The 16,078-nt window shown below is 36.8% G+C and overlaps 1 protein-coding gene and 1 pseudogene across 1 annotated transcript in view; both read left to right on the plus strand.

The window, feature by feature from the left end:
• The first annotated feature begins 1,095 nt into the window (after positions 1–1,095).
• LOC124887533 lies at positions 1,096–1,181 on the plus strand (annotated as a pseudogene).
• A 10,313-nt stretch (positions 1,182–11,494) lies between these two features.
• Positions 11,495–16,078, plus strand: part of LOC107842400 (serine/threonine-protein kinase STY13) — a 20,209-nt gene continuing 15,625 nt past the window's right edge. The window contains exons 1-5 of the mRNA XM_016686227.2: positions 11,495–12,497; positions 12,932–13,064; positions 13,320–13,515; positions 14,013–14,137; positions 15,308–15,466. Coding sequence (XP_016541713.1) covers positions 12,289–12,497; positions 12,932–13,064; positions 13,320–13,515; positions 14,013–14,137; positions 15,308–15,466 — 822 coding nt within the window. The 5' untranslated portion in view covers positions 11,495–12,288. The remainder of the gene's footprint in view (positions 12,498–12,931; positions 13,065–13,319; positions 13,516–14,012; positions 14,138–15,307; positions 15,467–16,078) is intronic.

Genomic DNA, 16,078 nt, shown 5'->3' on the forward strand with positions numbered 1-16,078 from the left:
AGTAGTAGGATATTTTTGAAAAAGTTGCTAAGTTTTGCCATAAATTTTCTCAATATGTCACTCTATTCCTTTTATGCAATCGTTGAGGGAACGGGGGAGAAACATAGATAGTTGTATTTGCTTCTCCTCGCGGCATTTCAACTTCAACCACTTCCTTATTCTTTCATCTAGATCTTTCTCATTAATTGCTTTTCTTCTTTGAGGTGTCACCTCCTTTGGCTTGGCCTTTGGCATATTTTAACTCACTTTTCCTCTAAGGGGTTCTTTAAGTGCTTTCCCAATCATAGTGACAATTGCCAGGACTTGTACTTCATTCTTTGGGCTAGCAATTGTGTCACTCGAAAGTCTACCTCTAACCCTTGCATTTAGTTATGTGGAGATTTTCCCGACTTGGGTCTTTAATTATTTGATGGAGGCAGAGTGAGACACCACCATTTGAGAGAGTACGGAGAAGTCACCCTTCAACTCACGGACCATTTTGTCTGCACCTTCAACTATACTCAAGATTCGTGCCAAAATATCTTTGGTCTTGAACTTTTCAGGGTCAATGACATTTGACTCCTTGGCCTTAGCCCTATCATGAGGATGAAAGTAGAGGTCATAGTCACATTCACTATCTCTCCAATCTCTATCTCAGTATCGATCTATCCAACCTTAATTCCAACCTTGCCTTTAAAAGGCGGGCCGGGAACCCGCGAGTAGTTCGCTAAGTGCCGAATTTCTTCATCCAACTTCTTTACCTTATCATCATTTTCATAAGGCTTTGATGTTACGGTATTTACCGCTTTTGTGGGTACTCCCATAACATGTTTCGTTAGAAGCTCAAGTTGGGTCATCATCTTGGCAATGGTCTCTTCCTTCTCCTCTTTTCGTTTTCTTTGCTCATTGGTTACTATGGAGGCAGTAGAAGGGTTTTAGGAGCATCGACATCGCGGGTGTCCCACCCCCGGTTTTATTTAGAAACGTCACCTATCAATCGAAAAGTCGCAAGATGATGCAATTTTATAATAGAGACACCCCTCGTATTATCCACAACCGTTTTTGTTCAATGAGTCAAGAGCTTGATAGAAAATCTCAAGGGTCATCTTATCCAGAACCTCATGATTTGGGCATTGCTCTATCTTTCCATTAAACCTCTCCCACGCTTCAAACAATGGTTCCCCATTCAATTTTCAGAAGTTTACAGTCTCATCCTGCTTTTGAAGCATCTTTGATAGTGGAAAGTATCTATCAAGGAACATCATGGTGAGCTTCTCCCAAGAGGTGATTAAGCCGGGTAAAAGTAAGCGTAGCCATAAAACTGCCTCACCCATTAATGAAAATCGAAAGAGTTGAAGCCGGATGGATCCTTGTGTAATATACGCTATATTAAATGACGCACAAACTTCCACAAAGTTTTTCAAGTGAACATTCAGGTCCTCATATGCTTGACCCCTATATAATCCTTACATTTATAGCATATGAAGCCTAACACTAGTCACATGAAAAATACCATTTTCGTTGGTCGGCGGGATGCGGATAACACTCATTTGCCCTACTTCATTTAATTGGCCCTCATCGTCTAGTGCAGTATCAAAGGGGCCAAAATTACTTACATTATCACTCATTGCTCCATTCATACTTTGATCGCCTATAAAATTGTCAAAATAACAAATAACATAAATTACCACACTCTGGGTATTCCCAAGTAAGAATAGCACCACATAAGTAAAATCTATATTCGCTCCCCAATAATGGCTGATAGATGATAATGCTCAACTCACTCCCATAATTTAGGGATGAGGCGTCGTTTTCAAGTAACCCACTGTAAATTGGGGTCGAATCGCAAGGAGTGAATGTTATAGACTTATAAATTATGGGTGCTCACGTTACTATAAAGTTATCTGAAATGCTAATGGAATCAATGTGTAGAAGTAAATAGGGGGAATTAATCGAAAATTCTTCACACAAATTTTAACTAGTATGGAGTGAATGCTATCTTTAGTCTAAATTCAAGGTTTGGAGAAATCTTGGGGTTATGTCTCCTTAGAGGTAACAAATGTGAGATAATGTTGGTTTATCAAGGGATTTAGTTGTTAAGTAATGGATAGGCTAGGTCAAATGTCATTGAGATCAATTTTTCGATAAAACCACAATGATTTCACCCATTGGCTCTTTAGAGCACCTAATAAGTGTGGAGTTTATGTAACCACCCAAAACCTCAACCAAGCATCCCTATTTATAGGATGATACTCTTGACATGAACTACAATCCCTAAACACTTATTTCTAAGATTGCAAAGCGTAGTAACCCATAGGCTTAGTTGTTTATCAATGGCTTGTCCCCTGATAACCCTCTTTTGAGGATGTTATGGGTTACCTAATATTCATCTAAGTCCCTCTTTCGAGGATGACAAAGAGTTTCTAGATCTTGTAGCTTTCACCCATCAAACCCATTTGGGAATTTGGAGCTTTTACCTATCAAATCCCAACTCATAAGCTCAAGCAATGGTGAAAACCATACTCAACAACTAAAATCCATGCAAACACAATAACACCCACACACAATCATACACTAATTCAACATAATCCCAAGAATAAATTATTTAGCTACTCATGAAGAAAGCAAAGAGAAATATACCATGTGGGTCAACCAAAATATTCATTCTTCAATAAGAAACTAAGAAATTTGAGTCTCCAAAGTTGATTACACACTTACCCAATTAAGGTTTTAAGCTTAGAATTCAAAACTATACTATGAGACAAGCAATACCCAAGGAAGAAAGGGTTTTTTCTTATAAATGATTTGGGATTCGTCCATGACATTTTACAATTCTGCCCTTGGGCCAGTTCCCACTGATCCGCGATCACGTGTATTTGACTGCGACTGCGCCTATGCAAACGTGGTTAGATTCCGTGACCGTGTTGCTCTGACTATCTTGACTGACCGCGACTGCAGCTAGAGGATCGCGGTCGCGGTAACTGGGCCTAATGCAAATGATGTTTTCAACTGCACTCTTCTATGTTTTCCTATTATCATTTTCAGCTCCAATCCATATTTTTTACCTCCTTAGCTGTTTACCTGCATCGAGTAGATGTTCGTGCATCTAACCACAAGTTTGTCTCATTTATGCATTAAATCAACACGAACAATGAGTATGAATGAGTGGTAGAAACACCACTCATAATAGACATAGGCGCATACCGGTAATAGGCGATGTGCATATAAGATTGAATGCAAGGTACACAATCAATATCATAACCTGGTCATCATAACCATCACCATCATAACTGTCATCATCATCAAAATATCCTCCGGCCTTGTCGGGTATCGTCACATCATCATAATATCCCCTCCAGCCTTGTCGGGCATTATCATAATATCCTCCGACCTTGTCGGGTATCATCATATCATCATAATATCTTTTAGCTTTGTTGAGTATCATCACATCATCATAATATCTAAATTAATATCAATAATAAAGAGCGAGCCCCACGAGGGCTAAAGTAAAGAACAAGCCCTGCTAGTGCTATAGTAAATAATCATGAAAAAAATAAGCAAGTAGAGTATATGTCCACAATTCATCGTTTATCATCAATATCACATTATCAATAAGCATTATGAGTCTTATCTTTGGAATTTTTGTTTTTGCCAATGTTGGAACATTTTTTTACTGCCTTATTTTTAATTTTGAAAATTGGTTTACAAAAAAAGGTTTTCATCATTACTTCCACCGCTTTTTACGCCACCTCTGCTGCCACTGTACCCTTTTATCTTCCCAACATCCCCTTTCTGCCGTCTTTTAACTTCCAATAGTCACCTTATTTACTTCACCCTTTTTATCTTCTCCTCGGTTCACTCACCCCCTTTCGTCTATCCATTCTTTCATCTTCTTATTTGCCCTTTTAGAACCCTGGTTCAAGCCCTTCTCCTATGGCCGGAACTCGCTCCATGAAGAATCATTCCAAATCCCTTTTGAAACCTCTCTTTGATAATTATGTTCTTATCTCTGAATCCTTTAACGAATCTTCATTCGATTCTCAACAGTCAATTATTATCAAAAAACGTCTAGCCCCCAGCCTAGCCTCTTCAGTCAAGAAACCTCTTTTAAACTCCCTAAACACCTTCCCTCCTGAGGACATGTATAAATTCTGGACATGCTTGCAAAAAAAAGTTCATAGCCTTCAAAATTCGCTCCATTGTACCCAGTCACGTACTCAATCTCTGTCAATTAAAGAAAGCTCATTGCAATGTCAGACACTTTTTAAAATTTCAAGACTTGTCCCTGGTTTTTCGTCTATGTGGACTGGAAGTTTATGAGGATCCCATTCGAATGTTATATGCTAATCTCCGCCTCTCTCCCGATAGCGGCAAACTTGAAAGGCTTATGCTTGGCACAAGAATTATACTAAATGATTTTCTATTTGAAAAAGTATTTGATACAAAGTTCTCTGGTGTAATCCCCTTTATGAATGGCTACTAGACCAAAGATTTTGAAATTAGCTTTGAAGAAGCTAAAAAGATCATGTTTGACCTAAACACAATGTCTTCTAATTTTAGTCCCTTGTCTCTATGTTTTAAGTACCACATCATAGCCACCACATTGATTACAAGGAAGGGATCTCTCAGCAACATAACCTGCCATGATGTGTTTGTCCTGTATTGCATGGTGAAAAAGCACAAGATAAGTTGGGCTACTTGGATTCGTTAATATATGCTTGAGAGTGCTACGGATGTTCATGCCTCCGTTAGTCTACCGTATGGATTGCTGATTACTCGGATTCTCTTGTATTACTCTATTAGCCTCTCTGCATACCCCCTGGTAGAAGTCTCCGCTACTTATGACTCCAAAACTTTCACCAGCATGGGATATATTTTGGTAGATAATGAATAGTGCAAAAAGGACTCTGCCCGAGCAAGATCTGAACTCCCTAAGGTAAGCAAGTTTATTTCTAACCCCATGATTACTGTGTTAAGGAACTGAAGGAACTCAAGGATCACTTTAAAGCTATTGAGGAAGGAGTAATGTTGCTTCAGGAGTCGACTTCCAAGTATCTAGATCTTGGGAAGAGCATAAGAATTGATATAGGCACGGTACGTGATACAAGAAAACCAAGGAACACAAGGAATTGGCTCAAAATAGTCCAAACACACTTCAAAAACAATCCACTAATTCAAAGAATTGAGGACCCTTTTGAAGACCACTCTCGAATTCAAGAATGAAATACAAGAAGGACAATATAACTAGGTGTTTGACACCTTTTACAACCAATAACAAACTAAGTTAACAACACAAGATGAAACAACAATGAGAAGAAGAACAACAACAACAAAAACAGCTTTACAATACAAGATACAAAACAGATACAAGATTACAAAAGAAAAATGATGGATAAATAGACCACATGAAGGTATAATATTAAAAACCCAATAATGGTAAATCTTGGACCCTTAACACTACACAAAACAATAATCCTATCTCTTACAAAGACACAAGATCGGAATCCACCTCCCAAGAATCAATGTTTCCAAGCAAATGTAAACAGAAGTGATTTTACACTTGTCTAAGCCCTAATTTCGGTTTTAGGTGCCTTAAGGAAAGAGGACTTCAGTTTCTTTGTCTTGTAAGACTTATAATTTCATTCATAAACTAAGTGAATAAACGCTAACATGTTTCTTATATATTACAAAACAAAATAGAAGTTAAAATGACCAAAAAGGCCTTTCAAGAATGGGCTGCCCCTCTAGTGTATGGAGTGGGCTGTTTTGGTGTGTATTTGGGCCTTTAATTACACTTCTCTTGCACATACACTTGGTAACCTTCAATGCATACCCACATAAGTCTATTTTCGTGATTATTCTCGTATCACTCTCCATCTTGAGAAAAATTTACCCACAAATTCACGGCTTTACTTCGTTCAATTGGCCACTAAAAAAAACACTCAAAACAGTCCGCAAAACATGAAGAACCCGAGAGGTCAATATGAACAAGTTTGGCCAATATCTTCATTTTGAACCTCAACTTCCTCTCCATCTTGAGACTTGGCTTTAATCTTATCCGAATCAAGTCTCCTTCCATTATATAAGCATCATCGTAGACTCCACATACTTCATGTCTCTTTCTTTCATACTCCTCTATATGGACATATCGGTTTTGAGGAAATGGAGTTTCGGTTGAGGGGGCCATTTTGGTAATGTGGATCTTCAGTTGTGGAGCTTGGATGAAAGGGAATAGGCCTAAAAGTCCTTCATATGGGACTTGATCAACTTGCGGGAGAAATGATCTACCTTGTTCTCGATTTTGAGGGTAATTAGTAACTTGTCTCATGGCATTTTGTGGTGAACTTGGAGGGTTGACTTTTATAGGCAAAGTCTCGGGGGAAATGGTGATGGAAGGGTTTTGGTCATGACCACTTGAGGAAACATGGAGTCAAGGAGTAGAAGCACGAGAGTTCCTTCGACTCTCCATTCGTTCCAACCTCTCATTCATGGTAGACATCTCTCCTCGGATTGAGGACATAGTCGTGAGCATACTTTCCATTCATCGGTTGATAGTTTCAAGTCTTTCAAATATAGCACCAAGAGCATTGTTGTCCATTGTAGCTAAGAAGTTACCTACAAAACATAAACAAGTTAGTTGTTCAAAGAATGGTCCTCACACTCTCTCTTTAATCCTTTGTCCCTCGAATTTTCTTACTTTTGATCTCACAATTATTATAAGTTTGCTTGTAATCCGTAAAACGTTGAGAGGTGAACCGAGTATGTGCAAAGGTGAATGTATCGAGTGTGTACAATGACTCAAAAGAATAAAACATACAAAGCAACATAAACACGGAAAAAAATGATTTCAAAACCAATTCACAATCTAGTAAATTGTCACTAGTTTGCAAGTTAGTATTGGAATCAACAAATGAAACCAATGAGACAATAAAATGAAACTAAAAGATCACAATTTGAGCTTAAAATTTTCATATGAATAGTAACTTGGGTGACATGGCAGCATACCATAGGTCACGGCCCCATAATTAGTCACTAGTTGAAGTTTACAAACTTTAGTTACCATGTAATGGAAACAATTGGTTTTAGAGGGAAAGTATAAGTCTTGAATCTCCTTTAAGTCTAATCTTCAAAAGGCAAGACTTGACTTCATACAATTACCACAAAACAAGGTCCCTTGAAACAAGGAAAGTGGTTGAAAAGTAGATGTTAAATCAAGGAAGTGATGGCTCAAGTCTTCTCACAAACAACTTTACAACTTGTAGGTTCACCTTTTTGAATCTATATTACACTTTTGGTTATCTTAAGTTGTAAGATGAGATGAAGAACAAGATGAAGACCACAACCCTTCAAGAACAACAACAATATTCACGAATTCAAGTTTCAACCGGCCACAACAAGTCACAAATTCTCGCCCTAGGTCCTTGTTCACAACACAACTTTAACTTGTTCACTAGACACCTTTTAGTGTTAGTGAATCACGAAACTAACACAAGAAACAACAATACACACCAAAAGACTACTAGATCTAGATGCTACAAGTAACCTCGGCCAAGATGAACAACAAGAACAATACTTTCAAGGCCAAGAACAACAAGAACACCAATTTTTTTTTATTATTTTCTTAGCAAGAAAGCCCAAGATTGGTATTGTAAGAACAACACCAAAGATGGCTTTGATACCAAATGATACAAAAAAAACAAGGAACACACGAAATTGGCTCAAAATAGTCCAAACACACTCCAAAAATAGTCCACTAATTCAAAGAATCGAGGACCCTTTTGAAGACCACTCTCGATTTAAGAATGAAATACAAGAAGGATAATATAACTAGGTGTTTGACACCTTTTGCAGCCAATAACAAACTAAGTTAACAACACAAGATGAAACAACAATGAGAAGAACAACAACAATAATAAAAACGGTTTCACAATACAAGATTACAAAAGAAAAATGATGGATAGATAGACCACATGAAGGTATAATATTAAAAACCCAATAATGATAACTCTTGGACCCTTAACACTACACACAACAATAAGCCTATCTCTTACAAAGATACAAGATCGGAATCCACCTCCCAAGCATCAATGTTTCCAAGCAAATGCAAACACAAGTGATTCTACACTTGTCTAAGCTCTAATTTCGATTTTGGGGGCCTCAAGGAAAGAGGACTTGTGTTTCTTTGTCTTGTAAGACTTACAATTTCATTCATAAACTAAGTGAATAAACCCTAACATGTTTCTTATATATTACAAAACAAATAGAAGTTAAAATGACCAAAATGGCCCTTCAAGAATGGGCTGCCCCTCTAGTGTATGGAATGGGCTTTTTTGGTGTGTATTTGGGCCTTTAATTACACTTTTCTTGCACATACACTTGGTCATTTTCAATGCATACCCACATAAGTTTATTTCCATGATTATTCTCGTATCAGTACGGTTGACCCTCGACGGATTCAAACAAGAAGGTGTCAAGTTGTTTACTAGAGTGTTTACTCGCATAGACTCCCTCAAGTCTCAAGTCAACTCCTTAAATGATGATCGTGCAATATCCATCAAGAACTCCTACTCCTCCTTCTTTAAAAACGTTGAAAAATTTTATGACAAATTCTGCCATAGCATGCATAACACTCTCACATATTTTTTGGCCAAGCGGTGAATGATGACTTCTATTCAAAAGAGGGTTTTGTCCCTTTTTGGGTTGTAAAAGGATGTTTCACACTGTCTACTATATTTTTTTATTCTTTTTAATCCTTTGGTAATCAATTAGACTCTTTATCTTCTCTATGTCTACTGCTTCCTTTTTTTTCTATTTGTTGTATTATTTTTTTTTTATTATACCAAAAGAGGTAGAAAGGCAGGAACATTAGAGGTACCTACCAAAAGAGGTAGAAAGGCAGGAACATTAGAGGTACCTGCAAGTCAGCGGGAGTAAGTCGACTATCAAAGGATGAGAGTCAACTGATGTTCAAGGAAAAGCGAAACATCAGAAGTGCTTGCCAGACAGGGGGAGCAATCCAACTATCAAAAGATGAGAGTCAAGTGATGCTTAAAGAAAACAAGAACATCGGAGGCACTTGCAAAAAAGGGGAGCACATCATCAAAATTAGGGAAGTCAACTGATGTTTATTGTTTGTCATTATCAAAAAGGAGGAAATTGTTACCCCATATTCTCACTATATGTTTTAATAAGGACAAACTAATAAACTAATATCTTGCAAGATACACCAAAGATATAAAGGATCAAACAGAATCAATCCAGAAAGGAAGCAAACATCTATTCACAAGAAAGCTGGCTCCAAGATTGGAAGAATATTAATCACAGAGATTATTGGCTTCCGAGACTTATGTCAAGCAAATTAATCAAGACAAGAGCAAAAGAAAAGAAGACCACAATATCAATCATGGAGAGTACTGGCCTCCCAAAATTATGGCAAACCGACAATCAAGACTAAGAGCAAAAGGAAAGAAGACCACACCCTTTACATAGACATATCTGATATAAACATGTATGGCTGTGGAAGTTGCACCACGTATGGACATATTTGATATGAACATACTTTATGGTGTCATTCCTCAATCAAGGAATCAATTCAAATCCTTGATTGAGAAGAAATCTCTTGGGTTTCCTTACGAAAAATAGAAGCCGAAACAACTAAATATTATAAAAGAAAAGACCAAAGATCGAAGCACTTACGCAACATCAAGAAAGAATCTCAGAGTGTCTCAATCTTAGTCTCACGAAACTTTGTACTTCCTAGTTTACAATAATTATACGAAGAATAAGATCGAGTTAACTTTGTAATACAAACTGAGGTTGTGTCACAAGATCTCGAAAACAAAATAATTCTTTAGAACTTGTTTACAACTATTGTACTCGAGCTCCACTTTGAAAGATCTAGGAAACTTTTAAACCCAAGGGGACTGGAAGTAGGCACCACATTGGTATTTCGAAACAGGATAAATCTTCATATTTTTATTTCAAGTTGCTTATTTACTTATCTGCTTATTTAAATCTAATCTGGTTGTAAAGTATATTGATTTGCAGGTAAGTCGATGTGAAGATTCAATAGTCGACTCACGAAAATTTTTAATTTACCCCCCCTCTTGAATTTCATGTGGGTCCTACACCCATTATTTAAAATTTTAACTTTTTGACTAATAGGTCGAATGAGCTTAGGTGAATTGGGACCCGAGCTAAAAGTCTACCTAGCCTAAAATCAATATTCCGGAGCTGTTGGCGTAGTCAAAATTCACATACGAGATAGTTTACTGAAGTTTCTGCTTGGTGGCTATTTGGAACCTTCGAAGACTTCCAAATAGGAAATTGGTTCTAAAAAACAAACGAACTACCCGATAATCGAATGATTAGTCCTAGCAAGTCATAAATAACTTGGGGCAGCTATAGAGAAGCTCAAACGGCGAAGATGAGTAGAAATATGAGAAATGACCGAAAGGGTCATTACATATTACTATAGCAGTCTGCTCAGTTTAATTGCCAATCAAAACGGCAAAACAATAAAAGTATGTAGGTCCAAAATAAGAGACACACGTAGAATTTTCATCCACAAACGCACCAACAAACTTAACCTCTGAAATTAACAGACATAAAAGTGGGAAACCACATAGACGACAAAATGAAGAATTTGGAGAAGCTACATAGTGAAAAAAAAACGCAAACTCAGGGAAATCGATAAATCTTGTGAAAGAACGACAATAAAAAATAAGAAAAATTTCATCTGAAATCGACAGATCCCATAAAGAAAAAACTATTAGCAACAAAATCCTTAGCAAAGGCGACAGAAAATAGACGAAACAAACTCTAGGTCACCTAGTGCGAGATAGAAACAAAGTACTAACCGTAGAAAACTCATAGCGATGGTGAAATCACAACAGAATATTGGCGAAGCCAACAGGAAAGCTCCCCACAAAGGCTGAGACAACAACTTAACATCGAAGTATGAAGACACATATGAGAAGACATAAAAGTACTCTGATTTGCCGCTTGACACGTTGAGCTCCAAATCGACAGCTGGAAGACATGCAAATGATGTTAATAGAGAAACAACCGGAAAAAATGAAAATACCCGTAAGGAAGCACACATGATGATCAAGAATTCTGTGCTGCTTCACGTTTCTGTAAAGGAGTAATAAGAGTAATGTCTAGAATGCCAAAATAATATCCCAAAGAGTCCTCAGTGTTCTCTACGTGTCTAATTCCTATTTGGTGCACTTTAAACTTGCTTTCCTTTTACGAGTAATATATTCAGGAGTCGTTTGGTTAGGAAATTGTTATCCAGGGATAATTAATATTGAGATTAATTATCTTGAGATTACCCAAAAAATTTATACCACCATGTTTATGGAATAAGTAATCTCATCACTAAGGAAAAAAAATGATAGAATAGGTTATCTCGAATTAGATTAATCTCTCCAACCAAACAAAGAATTAAGTGATCTTTTATTTTATATCGATCCCTTGAATTTTTTATACCTTAAATCAAACGACCCCTCAGTTATTCCCTTACCTTCCCCCTACTTTTGTTTCTCTCACTTTATACCCCACTCTCGAGTCATTACCGGAAAATACTCTCCCAGAATATCTTCACAGGAACGCCGTTAGCCATTTTGATTGTAGATAAGAGTTTCTAGTACAGAACAAAGTTAACCCTACCACCCCCTTCTTCAACCCCACACCCTATCCCCCCAAAAAGGGACCAAAAAACCAAAAAAAGAAGAGCAATTTCAAAGCTTTATAGGGTCTTCAAAGTTGCTTGATAGGTCCTTATCTATGCATGAAATAGTAAACATGTTTTTATATATATTTAGTTGCCACTGTAAGTTTCTCTCTTGTTGCTACCTTTGAAAGCTTCTTTCTGTTCTTTTCTTTTTTTTGGGGGGTATCTGCACGGTATTCAAAGACTGCCAAGTTCTTCTTTATCAAGAAAAGGGTTATATTTTTAGGCGATTCTTGGGTTTCTTTAGGAATTAGATCGGTGAGAGTTGTTCTTCTTTTGAATTTTGGAGTCATATTTCGCTTGAGTTGTTGGACTGTTTGGAAGTTAGTAGCTTATATTTAAAAATTTTATGTATTGAACAAGTGTTAAAGGAAGAAGCTTTGTATATGAGGGTTCAAGTTATTGCTAGCATCCAATATCCATCTGGTAACATGAGAAGATAGTATTGACTTTTCTGTGTTGGGGGAAAAGAATGGTTGTTTGCAAGTAATTTGTAGGTTCAAAGAGTGAGGTGTGTGTGTTATTTTTGAGGATGAGGCTTTCAGGGATAATCTGATACGAGCTTTGCAACCATGAGTTGCAGTGAGAAGGGAGGAGAAAGAGAAGAGGAAGAAAATCCTGTTGGTAGTGTACAGAAATATGTTGAAGACGTTTCACGGAATGGATCAATATTACACTCAACACAATTATCTATTGATGAGAGAGTGCTGGTGGATCCAAAACAACTCTTTATTGGAACAAAAATTGGAGAGGGAGCTCATGGAAAGGTTTACGAAGGAAGGTATGTAACGCCATTTTTGTAATGTTACCTATATATTTTTAGGCTAATGATTTGAGGTAGTAGTTTCCTGTTGTAGTTATGAAAGGTTGCAATAGCAGTGTAGTGCTCATCATCACTGCTGTTCTGCCACATTTCATTTCCTACTTATGAGTCGTGATGCTGTGAGGTTGTAACTAGTGGATTTTGCTTTAGGTGATTGGCCAATGTGATACTGTTCCATTGGTTTACTAGTTAGGTTACTGCTATGTAATTTAGAAAATGTAACATGAGAGTTTGCTTGCCATTTGGAAAGGGATTACAATTGGAAATTGATATATTCATTGACTCTATCATCTAAATAACATGAAGATAAAAAGCATTTGTGTCTTTTTGTTATTTGCTCTTGTTTTGTTGTTCATTTCTCATCTATCAAAAGATGCTTCATGTCTCTCCAGGTATGGTGGTCAAATTGTTGCAATAAAAGTACTAAATGGTGGTAACACCTCAGAAGAAAGAGCTTCACTTGAAAGCCGCTTTGTTCGGGAAGTTGTTATGATGTCAAGAGTAAAACATGCGAATCTTGTAAAAGTAAGTATCATTTTTCTTTTTCTTCCAAGTTCCTTAGACTCCGTCTTAGTATTCCGATTATCTTCTCAAAGTGCTGGTTTTAACTTTTCCCGAGCGCTTTTTTGTTTTTTAAGTTTAGCCGGCAGAGTGGTGTTAGCTAGTAACTATTCACATGTATGGTTATTTAGGTTCTGTTGTTAGCTCATGTTGCTTTGCATATTATGTAAAGTCTTTTGCATTTTCTGTGGGCATTCACATGATGGTTCGTGTTTGCAGTTTATTGGAGCTTGCAAGGATCCTTTGATGGTCATAGTTTCAGAACTACTGCCTGGAATGTCCCTTCGGAAGTACTTAGTCAGCATTCGACCAAAAGTGCTTGACCTTCGTTTGGTTTTAAATTATGCGCTTGACATTGCCCGGGCATTGGAATGTTTACATGTCAACAACATTATACATAGAGATCTAAAACCTGGTATCACTTGGCTAGTCGAGCTGTACAAGAATTTCTTTTTGTTGTTACTGTAGTTATCAATTGAAATGTTAAACAGGCCAAATATTATGTTTTTGGACTATATTCCTTTATTCATCACTATTTTACTGCTTTTCTGGGTTATTTTATCATTTTATGTTGGCTCTTCTATGGTCAGTAATCCATTGAAGGAAGAAGTTATTAGTGCAGATATTGTGGTATACATTTCTGGCTCCACCATTACTTCATTGCTTGCTGTCTCAATTATTTTCTCTTTCTATAAAAATAATCTCAATATGTAATGTAGCAAAGCTAACAGAGGTTGGCAAACACATTTTAGTTGATAATTTTCCTTTGATGTACGGGTCAGTTTATGCTGATAACTTCGAATTTATTCTTAAGTTGGCATCGCTGTCTTTTTACCTTCCCTATTTCATTTGTTAGTGTGCTTAATCTTCTCCTGTCTAAGAAAGAGCACATGTGAAATGTCATTCATGCAGACAATTTGTTGCTCACGGCCAATCAGAAGTCTCTGAAGCTTGCAGATTTTGGGTTAGCAAGGGAAGAGACCCTCACTGAGATGATGACAGCAGAAACTGGGACGTATCGCTGGATGGCACCTGAGGTTTGTATCTATTTAACATTTTAATCAACCCCATAAGTTCACGAGTGTACCGTCTAGTTTGCTCCACTAGAAATGTAAATCAACACCACTTTGAAAGTTGTTGGTAGTTATAATTTCATATCAATTTATCAATATCTTTCTTCATGGAAGATAAAATTATGGTGATATAGGTTATCAAATTTTTTTATTGGTCATATAAACTTTCATGGTTGAATAAAATAGTTAGGGAAGTTACTATAATTCCACTAATGGAAATTGATAGACTACACTTTCCATTTTCTGATATGATAGATTAGTAAAGGCTGGTAATTATGATGCGGAATAGGATTATGTACCTGCTGCATAGGAATATATGCTCAGATATTGACCCATCAGAATTATTTGCAAGATAGAGGAGAAAAATGACACAGTAAATGGGTGATGACTTGAAACCCAAACTTACGTCCTATTTACCCAACTTCAGAAATTATAGCACGTAAAAGGAGTTTCCGTAACTCATATTGAAAAGGAAATTTATGCCACCAGAGATTTGATTGTGGTAAGAGCGATGCGTGATTCGAAACCTGCTGTATACAAAGCATGATATTTAAGTGGGGATGGGTAGGAGTTGTCCATTATCCACCGATCCTCAAAATGTGTGTCCTTGCTCCTTCAGAATTTCTCAGTTATCCAAAGAAAACTTAAACAGAAAACTTCATATAGAATTTTTAATTTCTCTTCTGCTCGTCTGAATCACAATAATTATGATCTTGGTCCGAAGCAAGCCTTGAACTGTTAACTTTTTAACTTTCAAAGGGATAAATGGACTGTGTACTTTGTCATGATGATATTCTTATCCAGTTTATTATCTTTAAGGCTGTTCGATGTTGTTGTCATCATTTTCAACCCGCCCTATAAACTACATTCTTCCTGGTTAATTTGGTAATTTGGCGCCCTCAAAAGTGTATTTATTTTGTGATACTCCTATTGTTGCTCCCAATGAATTCGTAGGTGTCTGCTATATATTTTATGATATGATTGTGTGCACCAATGCCTTGATCAAGCTTAAATCTTTTGTGCTGTCTCTCTTTGGACTTATTCTTTCAAAAATATATTCTTACTCGGGTCAGTTTCAATACATTTTCTATGTTTTATCCCGAATTTTCAAGGTTTCCGAATTATCTGTTGCAGTTGTACAGCACTGTTACATTGCGTCAGGGGGAGAAGAAGCATTATAATAACAAGGTCGATGTTTATAGTTTTGGTGTTGTCCTGTGGGAATTACTTACAAACCGCATGCCATTTGAGGGAATGTCAAATTTGCAAGCTGCTTATGCTGCTGCTTTTAAGGTACAAAGGGATTTTCTGTCTTCATCCAGCTTTTCCTTAGTGTATTTACTGCAGTACAATGGAGTATGCTCTTTGTTATTTTTGATTATGTTTATGTATTTACTATGGTACAATTGAAGTATGCTTTTTCTTATTTTTGATAATGACCATGAAAGAGTCAACCCTTTGGATAAAGTTCATTAAAAATCCCAACCCTTGAGCTTGGCTTGCCCAAGGGTTGGAAAATTTTGATCTACTATTCACTTTTAGTTTGTGCAGAAACAATGTAGATAAGGCTGAACTCATTGTAAGATTCGTAGATGTAAAGTCGAAGAGAAAATAAGAGAACTTGATTTTATTATTCCCTCAAGCTATTGGGTTTAAATAACGATGTTTACATGTCTTAAAAAGGAAAGGAAATCAATACTTAATTACAACAGTAAATTAAGCTTCCTACTATGTTTACATTTATTCTGGAATATTTACAAGGATTCTAACACTCCTTCTCAAGCTTGTTTTGGGACCCTTTAGAGACTTGGTGAATATGTCTGCAAACTGATAATTTTTGACGAACCAACTTTATTGCCTTCAAAGCAGCACTTGCGTCCATTTAAAGTCCCTTGAAGTTTCATT

This window comes from Capsicum annuum, chromosome 9 (genome assembly GCF_002878395.1).
Source record: "Capsicum annuum cultivar UCD-10X-F1 chromosome 9, UCD10Xv1.1, whole genome shotgun sequence".
NCBI lineage: Eukaryota > Viridiplantae > Streptophyta > Magnoliopsida > Solanales > Solanaceae > Capsicum > Capsicum annuum.